At 27.2% G+C, this 19,846-nt stretch overlaps 2 protein-coding genes across 3 annotated transcripts; one reads left to right on the top strand and one right to left on the bottom strand.

Moving 5' to 3' along the window:
* The first annotated feature begins 13,769 nt into the window (after positions 1-13,769).
* LOC130970098 (UPF0496 protein At4g34320-like) lies at positions 13,770-15,605 on the top strand. Its single transcript, XM_057896081.1, has 2 exons — positions 13,770-13,897; positions 14,249-15,605. Exon 2 carries the CDS (start codon positions 14,269-14,271, stop codon positions 15,388-15,390), a length of 1,122 nt encoding a protein of 373 aa, XP_057752064.1. The 5' UTR covers positions 13,770-13,897; positions 14,249-14,268; the 3' UTR covers positions 15,391-15,605.
* Positions 15,606-16,298: 693 nt separating this feature from the next.
* On the bottom strand, positions 16,299-19,262 carry LOC130970037 (probable 1-acyl-sn-glycerol-3-phosphate acyltransferase 5). Of its 2 annotated transcripts, none has more exons than XM_057895986.1 (4): positions 19,098-19,262; positions 17,506-18,352; positions 17,115-17,245; positions 16,299-16,896 (listed from the first exon to the last, which is right to left on the bottom strand). In XM_057895986.1, the coding sequence occupies exons 2-4, from the start codon at positions 18,075-18,077 to the stop codon at positions 16,463-16,465; spliced, it is 1,137 nt and encodes a 378-aa protein (XP_057751969.1). In that variant the 5' UTR covers positions 18,078-18,352; positions 19,098-19,262; the 3' UTR covers positions 16,299-16,462. The 2 variants fall into 2 exon arrangements, with proteins under 2 accessions (XP_057751969.1, XP_057751970.1); XM_057895987.1 differs by lacking the exon at positions 19,098-19,262 and adding an exon at positions 18,800-19,083.
* Between the last annotated feature and the right edge of the window lie 584 nt (positions 19,263-19,846).

Genomic DNA, 19,846 nt, shown 5'->3' with positions numbered 1-19,846 from the left:
CTATTGATTTTTTAAAGGATCTCGCTAGGGAGACAATGGACTATTTGTACAATGTGTATTTTTTTATCCCGCTAGGAAGACAATGGATTATTTGTACAATGGGCTATTGAGTTACAAAATGAACATCTCTCATACTATCTAGAATAACCATCCAAGTATTAGGGATAATAAACACCTTCCAAAAAAATTAAATTGATTTTGAAATTCACCAAGGATCGAACTCTTAACCTTTCGGATCTAGCACTCTAATACCATGTCATGATACCACTCATTCCAAAAGCTTTAGCTAATAGAAAAAAGTAACACTAATGGTTATATCTCTAATACTCCATAAATCTCTATTGTATACATTGTACACATATTCCATTGATTTCTCATATTTTCCTTTTTTAAAATGTGTTGTTAGTTAATATGCTACTATATATATAAAACGAAATACAAACGATTAATACTTACTTAAGCATACGAGTACATTTAAATTGAATCAGAAGTGGGTAAGTGATCTCGTGACAAATGAAAGGATTGGTGAGTGGTGGTTGTTTGTGATGATACGATGGGCCATTGTGTCACGGGCAAGTATAGTAGTGTGTTGGGGGGTGGTGCTTTTGATGAGTAATTGGATTTTAGTGATGATATGAGAAATTTTAGTGGTTTAATGTACATCTAAGGATAAAGAATTATTAGTAGGTGATAAAGTATATGAAATAATGTGGAAACAAATGTAGCATGCATGTGAATGTGAAGTGTGAAAGCAACAGATTCTCTCCCACGGGTGAAGCTTCATCTCTGTGTATAGAGACAATGCAAACTTATTATACATATATAACGAAACTTGATCGGATCCAAATGTGACAGCAAAGCAAACACAACTTATAGGAAAGTTCACACACCAAAACATTCAGGAACATATATATACATACATACATATAACTATATAAGATACATAATCTTAATTAAGTTGGGTTGGTCTAGTAGTTAGCTTATTAGTTTTTTTTAAGTAAGTGTTGAGACTTCGAATCTCGCTTTATACATACAGCAATCCGTTAGTCAACGACAAATCCTTAAATAGAAATTCGACTTTATTCGCGACAAATTATTTTTTAATCTGCCAGATTGAGTGATACTGTAAAAAAAATACATAGTCTTACACATATAGAAGATTGTTTTTGGAATACAGATTGGTTTAATGGTTTATTATCCTCAATTAATTAGTTTATATATTTATTTAAGGACAATAATCATGTCTGAATGGAAAAACATTCACAATCTTCTTTTGATGATTTGTGTAGATTTTGTATTGACATTTTTTTTATCCTTTTACTTGTCTTATATTAAAAAGATTTTTTGTTAATAAAATTAAATTTTAATTTTTTTGTCATAAAAAATTTGATATCATATTATAAAATTATTTACTTTAAAAATTTAAACTAATTAAAAAAAGCATATTAATAATTATATTTCTAACAGATAAATTATATATGATGAGTCTAAAAAATAATTTAAATAGGTTCCTATGTTATTCTAAAAGGTTTGAGTTGGAGTTAGTTTAATTATAACACTTGACTTACCATTTGAATTAACTGATTCTGATCTTATGTATCTAGTATTAATCTTGGTGCGTGCGTACCGTTTAATTGTGAATTTTAATCTTTTCTTAATTTGTTTTGGAATAAACTCTTTTTCTATTTGGCATTTGCATTTTTCAATGACTTCAATCATAATTATATAATAATACATTAGCATTTGCAAGTTCCAACTTGGTATTATGAAAAATTGACCACTGGTTTTGCTGAATAGTAGTGAAGCTCGTGAGTTAGGCATATATAATAGCTTAAGATCACATAATAAGTACAAACTTTTGAGCGATAAGAGAAGCATATATTCTTGACAAGACCAACACATTGAGACAATTAAAGTCAATGTTTTCAAAGTAGCTAGTCTTGGACCATTTTCTTTCTTAAAAATGAAGTTATATTATTATCTGCGAGAAAATAATATTCCACCTCTTATACTACTAATTTATTTATGCAGATTTTGTAAATAAAGACTTTAACAGATATTATCTTTAGTTACAAATTTGTAACAAATTCACAAATAGAGTCTAAAAAGAACTAATACTCCCTCAAATTAAGTTGTTTATTTAATTTGTGCTAATAGGTTGAGTTAACAATTAATACAAAAGATTGTTTAAATAGATTAGACATCATTAAACGAAATGATAATGTTTGTGTTATATGTAACAAAAAAATTAAATCTCTACAATATTTATTTGTTAGATAGGTGTGATACGTATGAATTATTAATATGGGTCGTATTTAGATCATTCTAAGTTCTATATATAAAAGAACACTTTTAGGTGGGAGGAAGATACCTTTAAAAAAAGACGTGAAAAAAATAGTTAATAAAATTTTTTTCAATTATATAGAATATCTGTTTATGTAAAAATAAATTTAATTTTTAGAACAAAGCAATCGATGTATTAGATTGTGTTGCTAAATCGTTTTATTACTCTAAAAAGTAATGTAAAAATTATCACATATTATTGATAGCTATGTTAAAAATGATATAAAAGTTACTTTATTTTATTTTCCTGTTTGTATTCACGTTCTACTAAGTGTGTTGATGAGTTTTTTTTTAAATAAAAAAATATTCCACCTCTTAGGCATCATTAAAAATATATGATTTGATCATAATATCATTTCTATTAAAAATTTAAACCGAAAGTTTTAATACACCTCTCAAATGTTTTTAGGTTTACTTAAATTTTCTTTTTTATTTTCTTTCTCTTTTTGTTTATCTTATATTTAAATGGTTTCTTTTGGATTCAACAAAAAAAAATCGAAATCTAAACTTTTCATTCTCCGAAACACAAGAGTAAAGTAATTCATCTCAACAAATTAAACTAAATTTATTATTGCCAACAAACGGACCTCAACTTACTCAATCACATTATGAGTAGGTTATAATAATCTTCATGAAGCTTAAAAAACAATCCAATTAATACATATAACAAAACAAAAGATAAGACAATATATACAACTCGAGCTCCTAATCTAGACACCGGGTATTATTTGACTTGCAACTTGCTATAAATTACTTTCTTCAAGTTTTAAATCTGATCTTGTTAAATTTAACTTGAACGAAGCCGGTTAAAAAAATTTAGAAAAAATTTCATTTTTTTTCTTTTATGAGATGTTAAAATAATATTTTCTTTCATTTTATTTTATAAATATATATTTTCTTTTCTTCTAATTTTTAAAAAATCTCATCTTTATTTCATTTTAAATTGTACTTTTTGTGTTAACTAATGTTAATTTTATCCATTTAAAAAAAAATAAAAAAAATACCCATTAACAAAATTTTTTTTATCATTAAATTTTATTTACCAAAATACCTTTTAATAAATTATTCTTTTATTAATTAAATTATATTTTTAAAAAAATTTAATAATTATATTATTTTTTTCTAAAATATCTTTCAATAATTTTTTAATTATTAAATTATAATTTTACAAAAGTTTTCGTTAACAATTTTTTTCATATTTTACTATTAATTTTTCGATATATATATATTATTTTAATATTAAATAAAAAATTTTAGTAAAATTAATTTTTAATATCAATATATATTAATTATTATACATATTAACAATGGTAAAAAAATTTTATTTAATATTAAAATAATATATATTGACATCGAAAAATTAATAGTAAACTATAAAAATAATTGTTAACAAAAATTTTGGTAAAATTACGATTTAATAATTAAAAAATTATTGAAAGGTAGGTATCTTAGAAAAAATAATTTAATTATTAATTTTTTAAAAATTATTTTGGTAAAAATACAATTTAATCAATAAAAAATAATTTATTAAATGATATTTTAGTAAGCAAAATTTAATGATAAAAGATAAAATTTATGTTAATAGATATTTTTTCCAAAAATAATTTTTTTTTTAAAAATGGATAAAATTAATATTAGTTAACACAAAAAATTTAAAATAGATTAAAGATGAGGTTTTTGAAAAGTTAGAAGGGAGGAAAATGTACATTTATAAAATAAATGAGAAAGAAGTGTCATTTTAATATCTCGCAGGAGAGGAGAGTGAAATTTTCTCAAAAATTTTATATTTTTTAATATATCAAATTCAATATCTACAATAATATCTAAGTGTTCAAAGTATTTGAATTTAAATATGCACGATTATTTATAATAAAGTTAACATATTCATTCAAGTTTCAAATAAAACAATAGCTTTTTTAATTATGACAAATTATTTATATATTTATTTATATTTTAAAAAGTCTAGATAGATGGAACAGTCAGTTAAATTAATTAGTAAATTTGATCATGATTTTTTTTGTGACTAAATTTGATCATGATTTATTCCTATTAGACTAATTAATGAGTCATCAGGACTTAATTTATTAATTAATTACAATCCAATTTATTAATTACATTTTTTTATATTTTTATCATAGTACTTTTGATATATTAAATGCATTAAAAATATAAAAGTTACTATTCTTAGAACTTATAAGGGTACTTAATTTCTTATATTAATTTTTTTTAGTATTTTCTAACCCAATAAATTAAAAAATTAATTTATCGTAAATTAAAATTTTATTTAAGAATTATATTAAATAATAACTTTGTAGATATGAAGTTATTTTTGTACATATCAATTGCCCTAGCTATTTTTGGCATTTTTTTAATCTAGAAGCTAGTTTTTGGCATTATGTGGCAAAACTTAGATCTGAAGAAATAAAATCATATCATAAGATAGCTAAAAATGAAATCATAATTCCATATATACTTGTGATTACTTGATTGGATGAATTGGGCGAATTTTTCGTTGTAGGTCTCCATCTCTTTCAGCTACATACATGCATAGTTAGCAGTTCCACTCTTTTATAAATCCAAGTTATCTTCATCTAAATTAAGGTTAGGAATTAGGAAATAAAAGTCTAGTTTCGCATGATGAGATAAACATGAACAATTGAGGCTATATACGTGGCTGATGAGTTTGTAACATTTAGATTATTATTATTATTATGATTAATATTATTATTAAGGTCGTGTATTATATTATTATATATGTTTCTTCATGCATATATATTTCCACCTTTAATTAAATAAAATAAAGTCAACTCGTATTTTAAAATTTTAAAAATTGTCACGTTTAAATTGTTTTTACCAAGTTAATTAAGATTCTAATAAATTTCAATTTTCGTTGGGTTTGGGACTTCCGTCAAAATTATAAATAAGTAGTTCTTATTTTAATTTGAAGGTTATATAGTAAAAGGTTAATTGATTATCAACTTAATTATATGTCCTTTGAACTAATTAGATACAATGCACCTTAGCTTGTTTATTTAACATATATTGATATTTGATAGTTAACAAGAGACGAGATAATCAAGCCAACTCATTACCCATTAATTAGGTTGCCGTGAAAACCAACCTAAAAATGACGACATGGGTTGACGTTTGATCACGATTAACAATTTTGAGAGAGAGAAAAAAAATCATCAAGTTTATTTGTTATGCAACTAGCATAGTATGATTTTTAAAACTAAATGAATAATATAAAATTAAATTTTAGGAAATTATATAGTAATTAACTTAATTATAAGGTATACTTATCAATACACTTATATATGTATCATTGAAACTTTTTTATTTATTTCCTTACCTAAAGTTAATTAAAATAATATATCAATATTTTTATATATAAAAAACAAGTCAAATAACTATTTACATCGAGATATTTCTATGTGATGCAGATAATAATTGGAAATCACCAAATAATTTATGTATTTAACTAAATAATTATATTTTTTACATGAAAATATCTTTAGATAGATCATAGTCGCAAAACAAAATACCCTAATCCTCACAGCCGTCAAACTCTCTTCATTTTTCTTTTCATGCCAAAGCTCATTGAAATATTGATGTTAATATTTTATTTAAAGAGCTTAATTTTAATATATTAATAGTATAAAATATTTTATATAATCGTATAATTATATTATTCTTTTGAATAATTATTTATATGATTAATATAAAAAATAATTATTTTTTTAAATATACGTATAAAATTATTTTATATTTATAGTATATTAAAATTAAATTCTTATCTAAATTATTAAGGAGTATCGTGTATGCATGAGTTGTGTATAATAATAAATAATGTAGTAACTGAATAGGAAAAATCACGTGAAGAGAGAAAATTAAAAGAACGTTGACGTAGCGCGGAATCTGTTTAGGGTAGATTTTCAACTTCAACTCGTAGTGTGGGTGGCAACCACTGATTTTATAACACGTGTCACAAAGGGTAACGTGGCAGCATTTAAACCGTCCAATTGAAACCGGAACGGAATGGAAGACGCGGGTATGATGACCTTTGTACACAAAACATGACTTGCCGTTGTTTATAAGCATGCTCTCTATTAATGACATTATTCATTAATTAAGATAGTAGTTATTCATCCTCTCTTGTTTACTTAGTGAATCTTTTTATAGCAATAAAATAGGTAAAGTGTCAAAAATCAAAATACGTTCTGTTAAGTAGAGAACAAAAAATTTAAACAATGTGAATAATAAATTAAAAATTTGGTCTAATAAAAATAAAAAAATATCACTAGAATTATTTAAACCAAAAATATTATTCGATTATTCCAAAATTTTAACAATTTTTTTTTTACTTTAATTTACTAAATTAATTTACTAAATCTTTTGCTATCGCGTCTTCATCGACAATCCTTTTTTTTTTGCCATTAATCTCTCTCACCGGATATCACCGAATTGAATAAAATAACCATCTAATTAAAAATAAAAATAATTATTTACTTATCTACTAAACTGAACATTTAGCATGTTTTACTTGTATTTACTTAAACTAGTCATCCTCATCAAAAATATAATAACTATCTACCAATCTAGTGAACTAAACAACCGGCGTATTATTTGTTATCAATGTATAAACTTTCACTGTTTATCTTGTTAGATTGTTCATCCTCCACATCAACGGACATGTGAGAAGGAAAACACGGGTGCGACTGTAGCTACAGAAGAAACTACTGCACACGGTGAAGCTGCGACAATGTCAGCGAGGGGCTGTAGTGGCGTCGGCACAGCCGGGATGCAACGACAATGGGATGCATAGATGTAGCTGCAGAGGGATTTTTCTTTGCTACGAAGGGATAACGGCACAAGGTAAGGTTTCAGCGGTGTCGACGAGGGTGTTTCTTGTTCTGGGTATTGGTGTTGTTGTAAGGAGACATAAATAATTTAAAGGGAGGTTTTGAGTTTGGTGGTTGGAGAAAGGGAGATGCGAGAATGGGATTGATAACAACAATGTTGATGGGAGAGAGGGGAAGGAGAAGAACCTGTTTGAGTGTAGAGGAGTGTTAGGGTATTAATAAGTTTTGTGATTTGTAATTATCAATTAGTTATTATTGGTATTTTTAATGGTGTGAAATTTCATTCAATAGTATCGGATTACTCATTTTTTTTTTCTGGTTAAGTACTGACAAGATTTTAATAAAAGTGTTGACCCCCTAGACTTTCTCTTGTGTGTATTTTGTCTTGTGTTGGATAGTGACCGTAAGCTATTTTTATATTTTCGTGCACGGAGTATGGTGTTTTTGTCGTGGATCAGATAACGACGATGGTAAGTTTTGGGTGTGTATTGGAAATTGAGAGATTATAAATAACCGTACAATAATGTAAATATATTTAATTGCTCATTCTAATTTTTTAATTTTAAATTTTCTTTTTTTTTTAATTCATTGTTCATATTATTCACGATTATCATTGTTTTCTTGTACTTTTTCGACAAATAATATCTAAAAATTTTAAAAGATATTAATGATAAATAGATTTTCGAAAGATTTAAATACGCAATAAAAAAATTAAATATTAAATATATAAAATTTAATTTTGATACATATAAATAAATTTTTTACGTGTATTTAATTACATAATACCACATCAATAAAAATAATTATATTTTGCATTAATCAATAGTCTTAAAAAAAATAAATATGATTATATGAATGTGTAAAATACTTTACACAATCAGTACATCAAAATTAAACTCTAAATATATATTTTAAAAAATAATTTCAGAGATTAGATTTTAATACAAATTTTTGTAAACACTATTATAAAAATTAAAAATTTTCATCTTTTAATTTTTGTAATTTTATATCAAGTGATTTTTTAAAAAAAATTATTATGAATAACCACATTATTTTGAAAAATATAAAAAATAAAATTTAAATCTTGTTTTAAATTTTTTTGCACCTTCTAAATATTTATTTAAATATTATCAAAAATTTAAATCAAATAGTTAAGATGTTTGTTAAATATATATGAAAATTTTTTGTCATTTACTATTTTTATTACATTTTCAAATTATTTAGAAATTGTTTTGTTGATAACATTTTTCGAATACCTTTTTATTAGCATTTGAAATTTTTAAATATCAAATTAATAGTTAACTCTATACTTAAAAGTTAACATCGTTAATAAAAATATTAAAAGATACAACTAAATTAACTCCCAAAATACTTAATTATATATTCGTAGCATAAAAATTGAAATACGTTAAATTAAACATTTTTGAATCAATAATCTTTATTATAGAAAATGTACTGTTACATATATTAAAAAAAATTAATTACTATATATTCCCATATAAATATATAAATTATTTTATATATTTTTAAAAGATATTTTGTCAAATCAACTACTATAAAATAACTAATTTTTTATATACATATCACATGGTTATCTATATATATATATATATATATATATATATATATATATATATATATATATATATATATATATATATATCGACCGTCTAAATCATTCCTATCTTTAGTAGCATAATTCGTTTATTATGTATACATTATACATACATGCCTAAAGTATTCAAGGCAATCCATCTATATGTTATATGTTGCATGAAAATATTAACCTCATCAACGATAATTGGCATAATTGATAAGAAGAGATTTGAATCCTAGAGTAGAGTCAATTTCGTTTCATTTACTAAAGCTAAAAACAATTTAGTATATAATTAGTAAATACTTTTATAAATGTTGAAAATATTCTAGAGTCGTCCCTGATTTTAGTAGAGCTAGGATGATTACTAGTGCTGAATCTAACTAAATTTCTACTAATAAAATATATATAAAAAATGGTACTTCCTTTTTTCCAGTTATTATTTAAATCATAATGTGTTTATAAGAATAATATCCTAAAAGGTGTTAATACATTTTTCTAGCTTTAATCATATTTCTTGTTATATTAACTAAAAAAAAACGTTAGGAAACTAATAATTTTTTTTCAACTAACATCAAACAATTTTTTAAAATTATTTTATTTATCTTATATTTTTAGACTCTAAATTATAAACTTTTAATTCTAAATTTTAAATTATAAAATTAATTAATGTTGACTAACTAAAAATTTATTCTTATTTTTTTAATTAAATAAATATAACAAGCATAAAATAGCAATGACTTTTATTGCCAATTACCAAATCAACCACCCATAGATACCTAATTCTTTTCGTTTTAGAATTGTTTCCCAAAATGGAACTCCATACACCTGTATATATGGAAAGAGTTGTTCGATTCTTTAGACTAATAATGATTTTCTCATAAATGGCTTTGAAATTTTGAAAACGCCAGCTTAAATGCTATAAAGCATGTTTGGAAATCATCAAAAATATTTTTATTTTCACTAGCTTGGGATGACTATATTTTGTTTTATTAATACTATTGCAAATTCAAAAGTTAAGATTTATATAGAGATGAAAATTCACATACAGTTAGTTAATAATTGCTAGATAATAATTTAATTAAACATGTTAAATTATTTAACGATTTTTAATTAATAATTTTGTATAAAGACAATTATATATTTCTACCATATATATATATATATATAATTTAGTTGCTATGTATGCATGCACTTATCCTTTAAGTATCATACTCTTGATGAGTTCTTCATTAATTTTCATAATAAATTCATTGAGTCTACGTAGCAATTCACTCTCTTTTGGTACAAGCAATTCTCCTTTTCATTAGAATAATAAAATTGCTACATTCTTTTTATGAATATCTTGATGGCTGCTTTTGGTGGGTCATTTGGTAATCATATAATAATAAATTAATAATAATAATGCTTCTAATTCCACACATGTAAAAACGAGAGACAATTAATAAATGATAATGCGATAATATGATGAGAGATCATAAATAATACGAAAGGATGGTAAAAATTTAGTTAATTAATCGTGCGAGCTTTCTATCTCTTAAAAAAAAAAAGTATATATTGTTCACAAAAAAGAAAAACCAGTGAGTGGTAAAAATTATCATGTAATTATTTTTATATAAAGTTAATATTTAAAAATTATTAAATAATTTGATAAGTTTGACTAAATTATTATTTAATAATTTTTAATTATGAATTTTACACGAAAACAATTGGATATAAATGTTTACTTATACGAGCAACCAAATCAGATGCAAATTTTCGGGAAAAAAAATTATTAACTCAAACTTTGTTTAGGTTAAACATTTATAATGCAAATCATATCAAAATCATCGTTTTAGACGTTAATTATATATTGGATTCAGTCACAATAGTTCGAAAACAATAAACTATATATACTTCATTTTTAATACTTCACAATAACTTAAAAGAACTACGTAACACCTTCGCTTAATGTGTTATAAATATAATCACTAATCATCAGATATCACATTCAAAATATGAAATCAAATATCATCACATTACTACATTTTTTCCACAAAATGTTGTTTAGTTATACACGGGTTATGTGAGGAAAATTTCGAAGTCAAAAAAAAAAAAAAAATCTTTCGCACACACTACCTAAGTACCTATACTTAGCTTAAAATTATACGTAAAAATAATTGGCATTATGAGTATTATATATTTAAAAAAATATTAGATGACTAGTAAATTTTATTATTTTTAATTATTAGTCTAATTTTTTTAATTTAGCAATTTAAAAATATATTTTAATTTTAGTCAATATTTTTAAATATTAATAATTAATTATGGCTTAAAAATAATAAATTTTATTAAATTTTTAATATTTTTCTTCAATCATATTAGATATACATCAAAATCAGATATTAGTATAAAATATATATTAAAATATAAATATATATTAAAAATAAATAAAATAATATATATTTATACACAAATATATTAATAATTAATTTTGATAATTAATTTTAGTGTATAAATATATTATTTGGATATTCTTATATCACTTAAAAAGTTGAGACATTATTCACAGCAGCAAAGTAGCAACCGTGTTTTCAAGTGACTTTCCCTTTGCAAACTTGATATACAAATAACCTCAACCTCTTTTCTTTCTTTTGTTCACTAGGTAAACAAATAAATAGATTTAAAAATATCATGTTTTAATATATTATTAATTATTTTCTATCTATCTATCTATCTATCTATCTATCTATCTATCTATCTATCTATCTATCTATCTATCTATTATAATAAAGGATATAAAAAGAGCTTACTGTAATTTTTTTCTTTCGTTTTATATAATACAAAACACATATTTTTACTATTTCAAAGACTTGAATTAAAAATTTCTTAATTAACATATTAGATATTTACGATTTTAACTATCTTTATATTTATTATTATATATATTTAATTCATAAAAAAATATATTAATAAATACGTTGGTGTCAATTAAGGGTAAAAATGGGTTGAGCCGATCTGAATCGAATTTTAATTTTGATGAACCTGACCTATGTTATAAATAGATAGTTCAAGTCTAGGTCTATTATCTCTTACAGACTTTTTTTTTTCAAACTCGAATCCAATTTATTTAAAATCTGACAAACCTACAAGCCTATTTGAAAAATATGTTTCATGAATTATAACTTAAAATAATAAATTTAGAAATTTTAAATTGACATTAAATGTATTTTAAAATTTATAATTCATAATTTGTAAAGCATAGTTTATTTATATATCATCATCAATCATTAGTCACATATCATCATAGCCATATTTATAATCTATAAACTTTTTTTTTGAACAAAAAATTATAATCTTAACTAATTTTTGAACAATAATTTTTTTAATTTTATTTTGTGTTTAATATAAATAAATATTTAAAAATCAAAACCAAAAATAATTTATTTTATAAAAAAATATTTTACGAGCCAACTCAACAAGTTTAATTTTGTAAGTTTTTTTTTTTTAAATTTATGATTTGACATTTTTAACTAACATACTTTATAAAAAGTCCAAACAATCTGACCTATTTAATAAAACAAGTTAAGTCTAAAATAAGTTGAGTCACAAACTTCCATCGGATAAAGGGACGATTCTAGGTGTATGGGTATGGGGACAAATGCCTCACTATAATTTGAAATTTTTTTGAATAGTACATGATAATAATATTTATTTGTCTCTATTAAATTATTAATTTTGACCCCATTTTCCTCAATTTTTTGAAACTTGATATTCAATTTGAGAATTTCATATTAGATGTGTTATAACGATCAATTTTTAAATTTAAACGAGATTAGTATTCTTTCTTAAAAATTGATTTAAAAGAATATTATTTATCCATTGATATTTCTTCTTTTAAAGTTAGTTTTAGTTTTTTTTATGACAACTGTATTAATAAAAAGAACTTTCTAAACTATAAATATCATCAAGACCTAATTGTATTGTGTGAAATGTGAATTTTTAAATAATTATTTAATGATACATGTAGATAAAAAATGTTTCAATTGTATTATTAAAAAAAATTATTCAATCTTTCTAAAATATGAAATTTAAAAAATAGAAGATTAATCATATTTTATAATAATAATAATAATAATAATAATAATAATAATAATAATAATAATAGTTATATACTATCTGTGCATAAAAAATAACCATACGTAAGAATATATATTCAAATATAAAATATATATTAAAAATTATTTAAATAATATATATATATTTATACATAAATATATAATAAATAATTTAATAATTAATTTTTTATATATATATATAATATCTTTTATAAAAATTATTATCATGTTATATATATATATATATATATATATATATCACCATCAAAATTTTTTAGATTCACTGATTGAATAGTCCGACCCACTTTCAGTCCCAATGTCAATCAATAACTAGTGCTAATAATAGAAAGGGTAAAAATACGTATTCATTATAATCGAATAATCAAGTTTACATAAACAAGTAATAAATACTCTTTTAGTAATTAATTAATCACTTATGGTTAGCATAATTAGTTGTGGCCTAGCCTAACGACTAAGCTGAATCCTATGCTTCTTGTTTTGTTGCTTCCAAATTCTGCTATAAGAGTTATTATTTCATTATTATTATTTTGCTTTGCACCTTAAAAGTCTGTTCATTTTTTTTTTTTTTTTGATTCAGTGTAGAAAGAGTTTCAAGAGAGAGAAAATAAGCCTCATTGCTTCCCGCGTTTTCCATCTTCTCAAATACCACTTTCTTTCTTTTCTTTTTCTTTTTTTTTTTTAATTATGCGTGCAAGCGATTCTCTTATACTCTCATCAAAACCCTACCTTCCCACATTTCTTGGTCCCCATAACACCTTTTGTTGTTTCTTTAAGCTTCTGCATTCACTTCCCAACCTCACATTTTCTTTAAATTTTTTTGCTTTTTTAATTTCCTCTTTCATCTTTCTTTTTCAAGAAGGAAATAAAAACACACAGAAACCGAAAAAAAACACCATTTTAGTTTTCTCTCAGCTCAATATCAATTTGCCTTGGCTTGTCCTTGTCTGGGGTTTCGTAATCTTCTTCAATCGCTTTCAAAGGTTTGAACTTTTCCCAATTTCTCTATTTGGCTCTGTTTGATCAAGCATGTTTTTTAAGCTTTTTGAGGTGACTAGTTAGTTAGGTACGGTTTCTGATCATCGTAGATTCAATTACTTTAGATAGAGATAGCAATCATTGCTTTGTTGAAGTAGTTTTGGTTTAACTGTTTGTTGGATCTCTCAAATTCTCAGAAAGTTGCACTAAGAATAATCTCATATATATGTGTTTACCTTTATGACAAAAGGAATCACTTTGTTGAACTATTGGACTTTCTTTTTTTTTTTTTTTTCCTTCTGATAAAGGGGTTTTGAATTGAATTGGTTCTGATCTCTGTTGTTATCATTGTTTAGATCATTTTTCAATTGAAGCAATGGGAAGCCATATGAGCAAGAAGATCCCTGAAACATCATCAACTGTTAGCATCAGTACCGATATGCACTATCGAACAGAATTGAGTTCCTATGAGGCTGCTTGCAAGCTCGATGCTGATTTGCAGTCATTCGACAACATCCTTCAAGCTCGAACGAATCAGGTCATCAATACTCTCGCAACTGGCGTTGAAGTTCGAGCTCTTTCATTCGATTCGCTCAAACAAGTCACAGAATGTCTTCTGGAGATGAATCAGGAAGTTGTGAAGGTAATCTTGGACTGCAAGAAAGATATATGGAAGAGCCAAGAATTGTTTGAGCTTGTTGAGGAATACTTTGAGAATAGTTTGCAGACTTTGGATTTCTGCACTGCATTGGAGAAGTGTCTGAAGAGAGCAAGGGATAGCCAATTGCTTATCCTTGTGGCCCTTCAGCAGTTTGAGGAGGAAACAGAATCCGGGGATAACCGGTACACGAGGACTTTGCAGGAGCTGAAGAATTTCAAAGCAGCTGGTGACCCTTTCACTGAAGAATTCTTCCAAATCTTTCAATCTGTTTACAAGCAGCAGATACTAATGCTTGAGAAGTTGCAATTCAGGAAGAACAAGCTTGATAAGAAGCTGAAATACATCCATTCTTGGAGGAAGGTGTCTTGTCTGATATTTGTGGCTACATTTGCTACTGTCTTGATCTGCTCAGTCGTGGCAGCGGCCATTGCTGCTCCTCCGGTTGCGGCCGCAGTGGCTGCTGCTACCTCTATCCCAATTGGTTCAATGGGGAAGTGGATTGACTCCCTTTGGAGGAACTATGAGAATGCATTGAAAGGGCAGAAGGAAGTGATTAGCTCGATGCAGGCCGGTACCTATGTTGCTATAAAGGATTTGGACAACATCCGGATTCTCATTGACCGGCTTGAAATTGAGATCGAATCTCTATTGCACAATGTGGATTTTGCTATAGAAGAAGAAGCCGTGAAGGTTGCCATAGTGGAGATCAAGAAGAAGCTGGGAGTGTTCATGAAGAATGTTGAAGATTTAGGAGTTCAAGCCGATATGTGTAGCCGCGACATTAGGAGAGCAAGAACTGTGGTTCTGCAAAGAATCATAAAGCATCCAAACAACTGAAGAACAATCTCTTAATTATACCTCGCCAATCAAGTAACTGATACAGTTTGTTGGAGATTAAATTATGTGTTCCTTATGTTAGTTTCTTGATCTTTAGTCATCTTGGATCCAAGAACATTTGGATTCATGTTAAAGCTAATAATTGGACTATACTATGTTGTTCATTCTGCTTGTCTAGGCAGCTGAAATTTTTTATTCTTTTCATACAATAGTGTACCAGCAATGTAAATATTTATTTTTTGTTTCATGATTTCATTCTTTTTTATTAAAATCTTGTTTCTTTCAACCAATTACTTGCATGCTAATCATATAAAAATTTATCTATACATCACCTCCACATTAAATTAAACTTACAAATACGGTACACATGTACTTGTATAATAATGAATGTAGAATTAAATTGAGCTAGACAAATATAGAAACAGAGGTACATAAGGTAGAAATATTTGGTGTTAGATCATATCTGCATTAATTAGTGCCAAATATGGATAAACTTGGCATGCAAGAAAGCATGGAAAGAAGAAGCAAATCTTAAACAAATACGGGTATGTTATGACTTTGTTGTCCTGTGTAAGACTTAACAAAGTGGAGAAAAAGAAGTTACACGGAGCTTGGAAGATTGATAATGAAGATAGTTAACAGATGGCAAATTAGGTAGGTATCACTAATCTTGATAGGAGAAGAGTCACGTTCTATTATCTGTATCACTTTTGGTTTATCTAAGAGAATATTATTAATCACTTCTTTTTTCTTTTCCTTTTTTATAAGAATCCTACAATTCATTGCCTTATATGTTGCTTGGAAAATTAGTGAAACTCAAATTTATTGCAAAAGTGTATTTAAATATGAAATGTTACATGTTTTATATCCAAGTAACCATATCTGCAAATACAAACTATATGGTCTTTGTGACATAAAAAACATTGTTGCTAAACACATGAATCCTAAAGAAGTTTTAAGAATCATAATAGGTATATGAGGCAAAACTTGGTTGATCTATCACCATTTTTGTCATATTAATCTGAACGGATTTTCATACAAATAGAATTGCATGCAGCAACAAATCCATGCTCTAAGGGTGACACTTAGATCTCATCTTCAGAAAGCTGAGAATCGGTTGAGGCCGAATATTGAAAGATGTTGCTGGAATCAAATAAGCGCAGACTAAAGACACATAGAGTTTGAACCAGACACAGGAGAAAGTGTAGTATATGCATGTGCCGGTCACCATAATAACTGTGATACAATTCAGAAAGCTTTTTGCAGTAGGCAAGTCCAATTCGGTTGCTTGATCAGGAAACTGACCTTGAGATTGAAAATTCGCAAGCAGATGGTCCTTTACTTTGAATCTATCTACCAACCACATGGAAATTTCCTGTTCAGATTCCGGTATGCAATCAAGGGGAAATCGGCGGATGTGCATATGAACTTCTGAAGGTTCCACCCCAAAGACATTGTCCAAGAAAGTTGGGCAGCGGTATTTGTAGCCAATAGTCACGTCATAAACTGAAAAATGGAAGTTAAGGGGAAACAAAATTTAAAGTAGTGGCAGTATCGAATGACCGAAATTATGAACTATGGTATTTTATATATGATTATTAAAGTAGAAAAAGAACCAGTTAGTCATAGAGGATGTAATAAGATATCAAGAACCAGCTACAAGCTTAAGCTATGTACTTTATCAAGAACTACAGAACGTCGAAAATAAAGGGCGATAGGACAACCTGCAGTCAGAGAACCTCTCAACTCTCGCAAGCAGGTGCAGAAGCCCTTTGTCTTTGGAAGTAAAACATTTTTCAGAATCGGTAACCCATGTTCTGCAGCATACTTTTGACTCCGAATACACTTCTGCTCACTACAAGAGAAAAGATTTGAGAGAATAAATGTGGAGAAAGTTATAAATGTTCTACAAACTGGTGATGGCTTATTGATGTTTCAAGACAGGAAAAAAGGGGGGGGGGGGGGGGGGGGAGGAATTACAATTCTATGATGCAAGAGACTTGGCACTTTACTTTCTCCCCCATTCACATGATGATCATAAACAAAGATATGTATCAACGTTACTCCAGCATAGCAGTAACAAAGTTAAAAACTATTGAGAAGTATGGAGCTTACGTAAAATCGGTGCCTTCCGGGAAAAGAGCAAGCCAAAGAGGATCTTGAGGATCCTTGAATGTTGAAAGCATATGGTGCAAGGTTGATTCATCGGCCTCCCACTTCCTTTCCACCGGAATGAACTCTAATATGTGAAATGCCCAACCAAAAACCGGAAGTCTCATCAAGCTGCTCTTAAGTATATATCTTATGTATCCGACACATCCTTTCCGCAATGCAAGGTCCCATAAATACATCCAGTCAACCTCGGTTCTATGATTTGCAATCAGCAGGATTCGTTCTCTAGAAGGAACAATATCTCCAGAAAACACAACTTTAGTCTTGTTGATCTTTTCAAAGAGAAAAGGCCACAAAGCTAACCAGGCACCAAAGAAAAAGGAAGTTGCTCTTCTGCTGTAATTCATGCTAAAAAGTCGAACTATAACAGCACCATTGAAGCCAAAGAAGACTAACATTACAAATGCTGTTGAAAACAGCACCAACAAACAGATCAGGCCCCTTAAAACCCTCAATGGAGCTAAAACATGATGCTTTTCGTCGAAATCTGCACCTACAGATTTAAGAACTGCCATATGCCTATCAACGACAAGCCACAGACTTAAGTAAAATAGCTGCACTGCCTCTTCAAGATTTACCTCCTCAACAAAATTGGCCTATAAACAAATTTTGATATCTACTAGTCTACACACACAGTTTCCTTTTTCTGATGCTGACCAAAAAAGAGGCATACTCTTCTACCTGTGATTTGCTGTTTAGATTACTCAACAAGAGAATGATCTTCTGAGAATTTCGGCCACAAAATGAATGAATGCACCTAGGATAGAGTTGAGGATGCCATATCTTTTACCTTGAAGGAAGATAAGAATTGAGCAATGTCAAGTATAAGGAGATAAAAGTGGAGAACAAAATACACTTCTATTAAACAAAATCTTAAACATTCTAAACAAGTATTATGACAAATTAATGAAGACATATAAACAGCTGAAAGTGCATCGTTGCTTATGAAGGCTAGACCTCAATAATTTAAGTCCAATAGTAAACAAACTCACTCTTAAGAAAATCAATCTTCCTTGTGTAAATCAAGTCAAGTAACAGCTAATAAAAAACACATCACTTGAACATAAAAATAAAATCACCAGCTCCTTCAATCACAGTCATGTCTAACATCAGCTAGAGAAAGATAAATAACATGCCTATATGAAATGCAACGCATTCAGCATTCTGGAATATTGATTCTAAGCATGAAACCAAAAAAAAAAAACAAGAAAACATGATCACTTATGAAGCTGATTACCTGAAGAGAACCTAGTATACAAAACAAAGCCACATTTCGCAAATGGCAAGGGTTTTTCCTTCTATTCACAAAATGATTCAAACCCCACTATTCAACAGGCTTTAAAGTAATGGAAAGCATAGATCTTTATCAGAAAAACATGCTTAAAGTACTGAAAAAATGAAAAAAACAAAAAAGCAATATAATTTCTTACAATGTTGGGATAATACAACATAACCACCAAGGAATTTTTTTACCATGATAGACTGATAAACAATGAGGTTGAGTCCCATGTTTTTCTGTTTCTTTTCACACTCACCTTTCATCAATCATGTGATGGGCATTGAGATCAACAAGAAATGACAAAGTGGGAGAGTGAGTTTGTAAGAAAAAAGTGATTTTTTTTCCTTTTGTTTTTTGGTTTGGAGTTGAGGAACAGTTAGATTAGATAGAAGGAGTTAGAGGTGAGGTGTAGATTCTGGTGATGGTTCTGTTTGTGAAGCAACAATAATAGCAACCTTTCTCTGTCAATTACTACTACTACAGTCTACAGTTCCTAAAGAACTGAACAGAAACAAAGAGAGTAGAGAGTGTGGTGTGTAATAGCTAGAAAGCACGTATGACTATGAGAGAGAGAGAGAGAGAGAGAGAGAAGAAAAAAGAAAAGGCTGCAAAACGTGGAAAACTACGAAGCATGCCACCTTGTCTTTTTTATAGTTGTGGTGTTTATTCATTGTTTAAGTCTAAGTTTTGTTCCAATTTCCAAAGGAAAGTGCTATTTCCCAAACCTTGTTGAAATGACAAAAATCATAAGTTTGTGTTAATTAATGTATGATTTGCTTAATTATTTGTTGAATGTGGCGTTAAGTTACTGAAAAGTGATCAAATGACAAATGTGTGTGTCGGTTCAACATAGAGTGGCCTGGTCCCACTTTGTTTTCTATTTTTTATCTCAGAAGAAATAAAATTTACTGATTTAGAACCACGGGGTGCATCCAGACGTACTTCTGAAAGAACATACCAAGGGACCAATACATCTTGTCATCTCTATCCCGATTTCCCACTAAA

Source organism: Arachis stenosperma, chromosome 3 (genome assembly GCF_014773155.1).
Source record: "Arachis stenosperma cultivar V10309 chromosome 3, arast.V10309.gnm1.PFL2, whole genome shotgun sequence".
NCBI classification, from domain to species: domain Eukaryota; kingdom Viridiplantae; phylum Streptophyta; class Magnoliopsida; order Fabales; family Fabaceae; genus Arachis; species Arachis stenosperma.
Note: the sequence above shows the minus strand (reverse complement) of the source record. Positions and strands in the feature narration are given on the sequence as shown.

Excerpts from the sequence above, each read along its gene's own strand:
- LOC130970098 (XM_057896081.1), top strand. The coding sequence starts at position 14,269 with ATGGGAAGCCATATGAGCAAGAAGATCCCTGAAACATCATCAACTGTT.
- LOC130970037 (XM_057895986.1), bottom strand. The coding sequence starts at position 18,077 with ATGGCAGTTCTTAAATCTGTAGGTGCAGATTTCGACGAAAAGCATCAT. Across the intron at positions 17,246-17,505 it reads CCGGAAGGCACCGATTTTAC|TGAGCAGAAGTGTATTCGGA; the intron begins GTAAGCTCCATA and ends TTTCTCTTGTAG. Across the intron at positions 16,897-17,114 it reads GAGAGGTTCTCTGACTGCAG|TTTATGACGTGACTATTGGC; the intron begins GTTGTCCTATCG and ends TCCATTTTTCAG.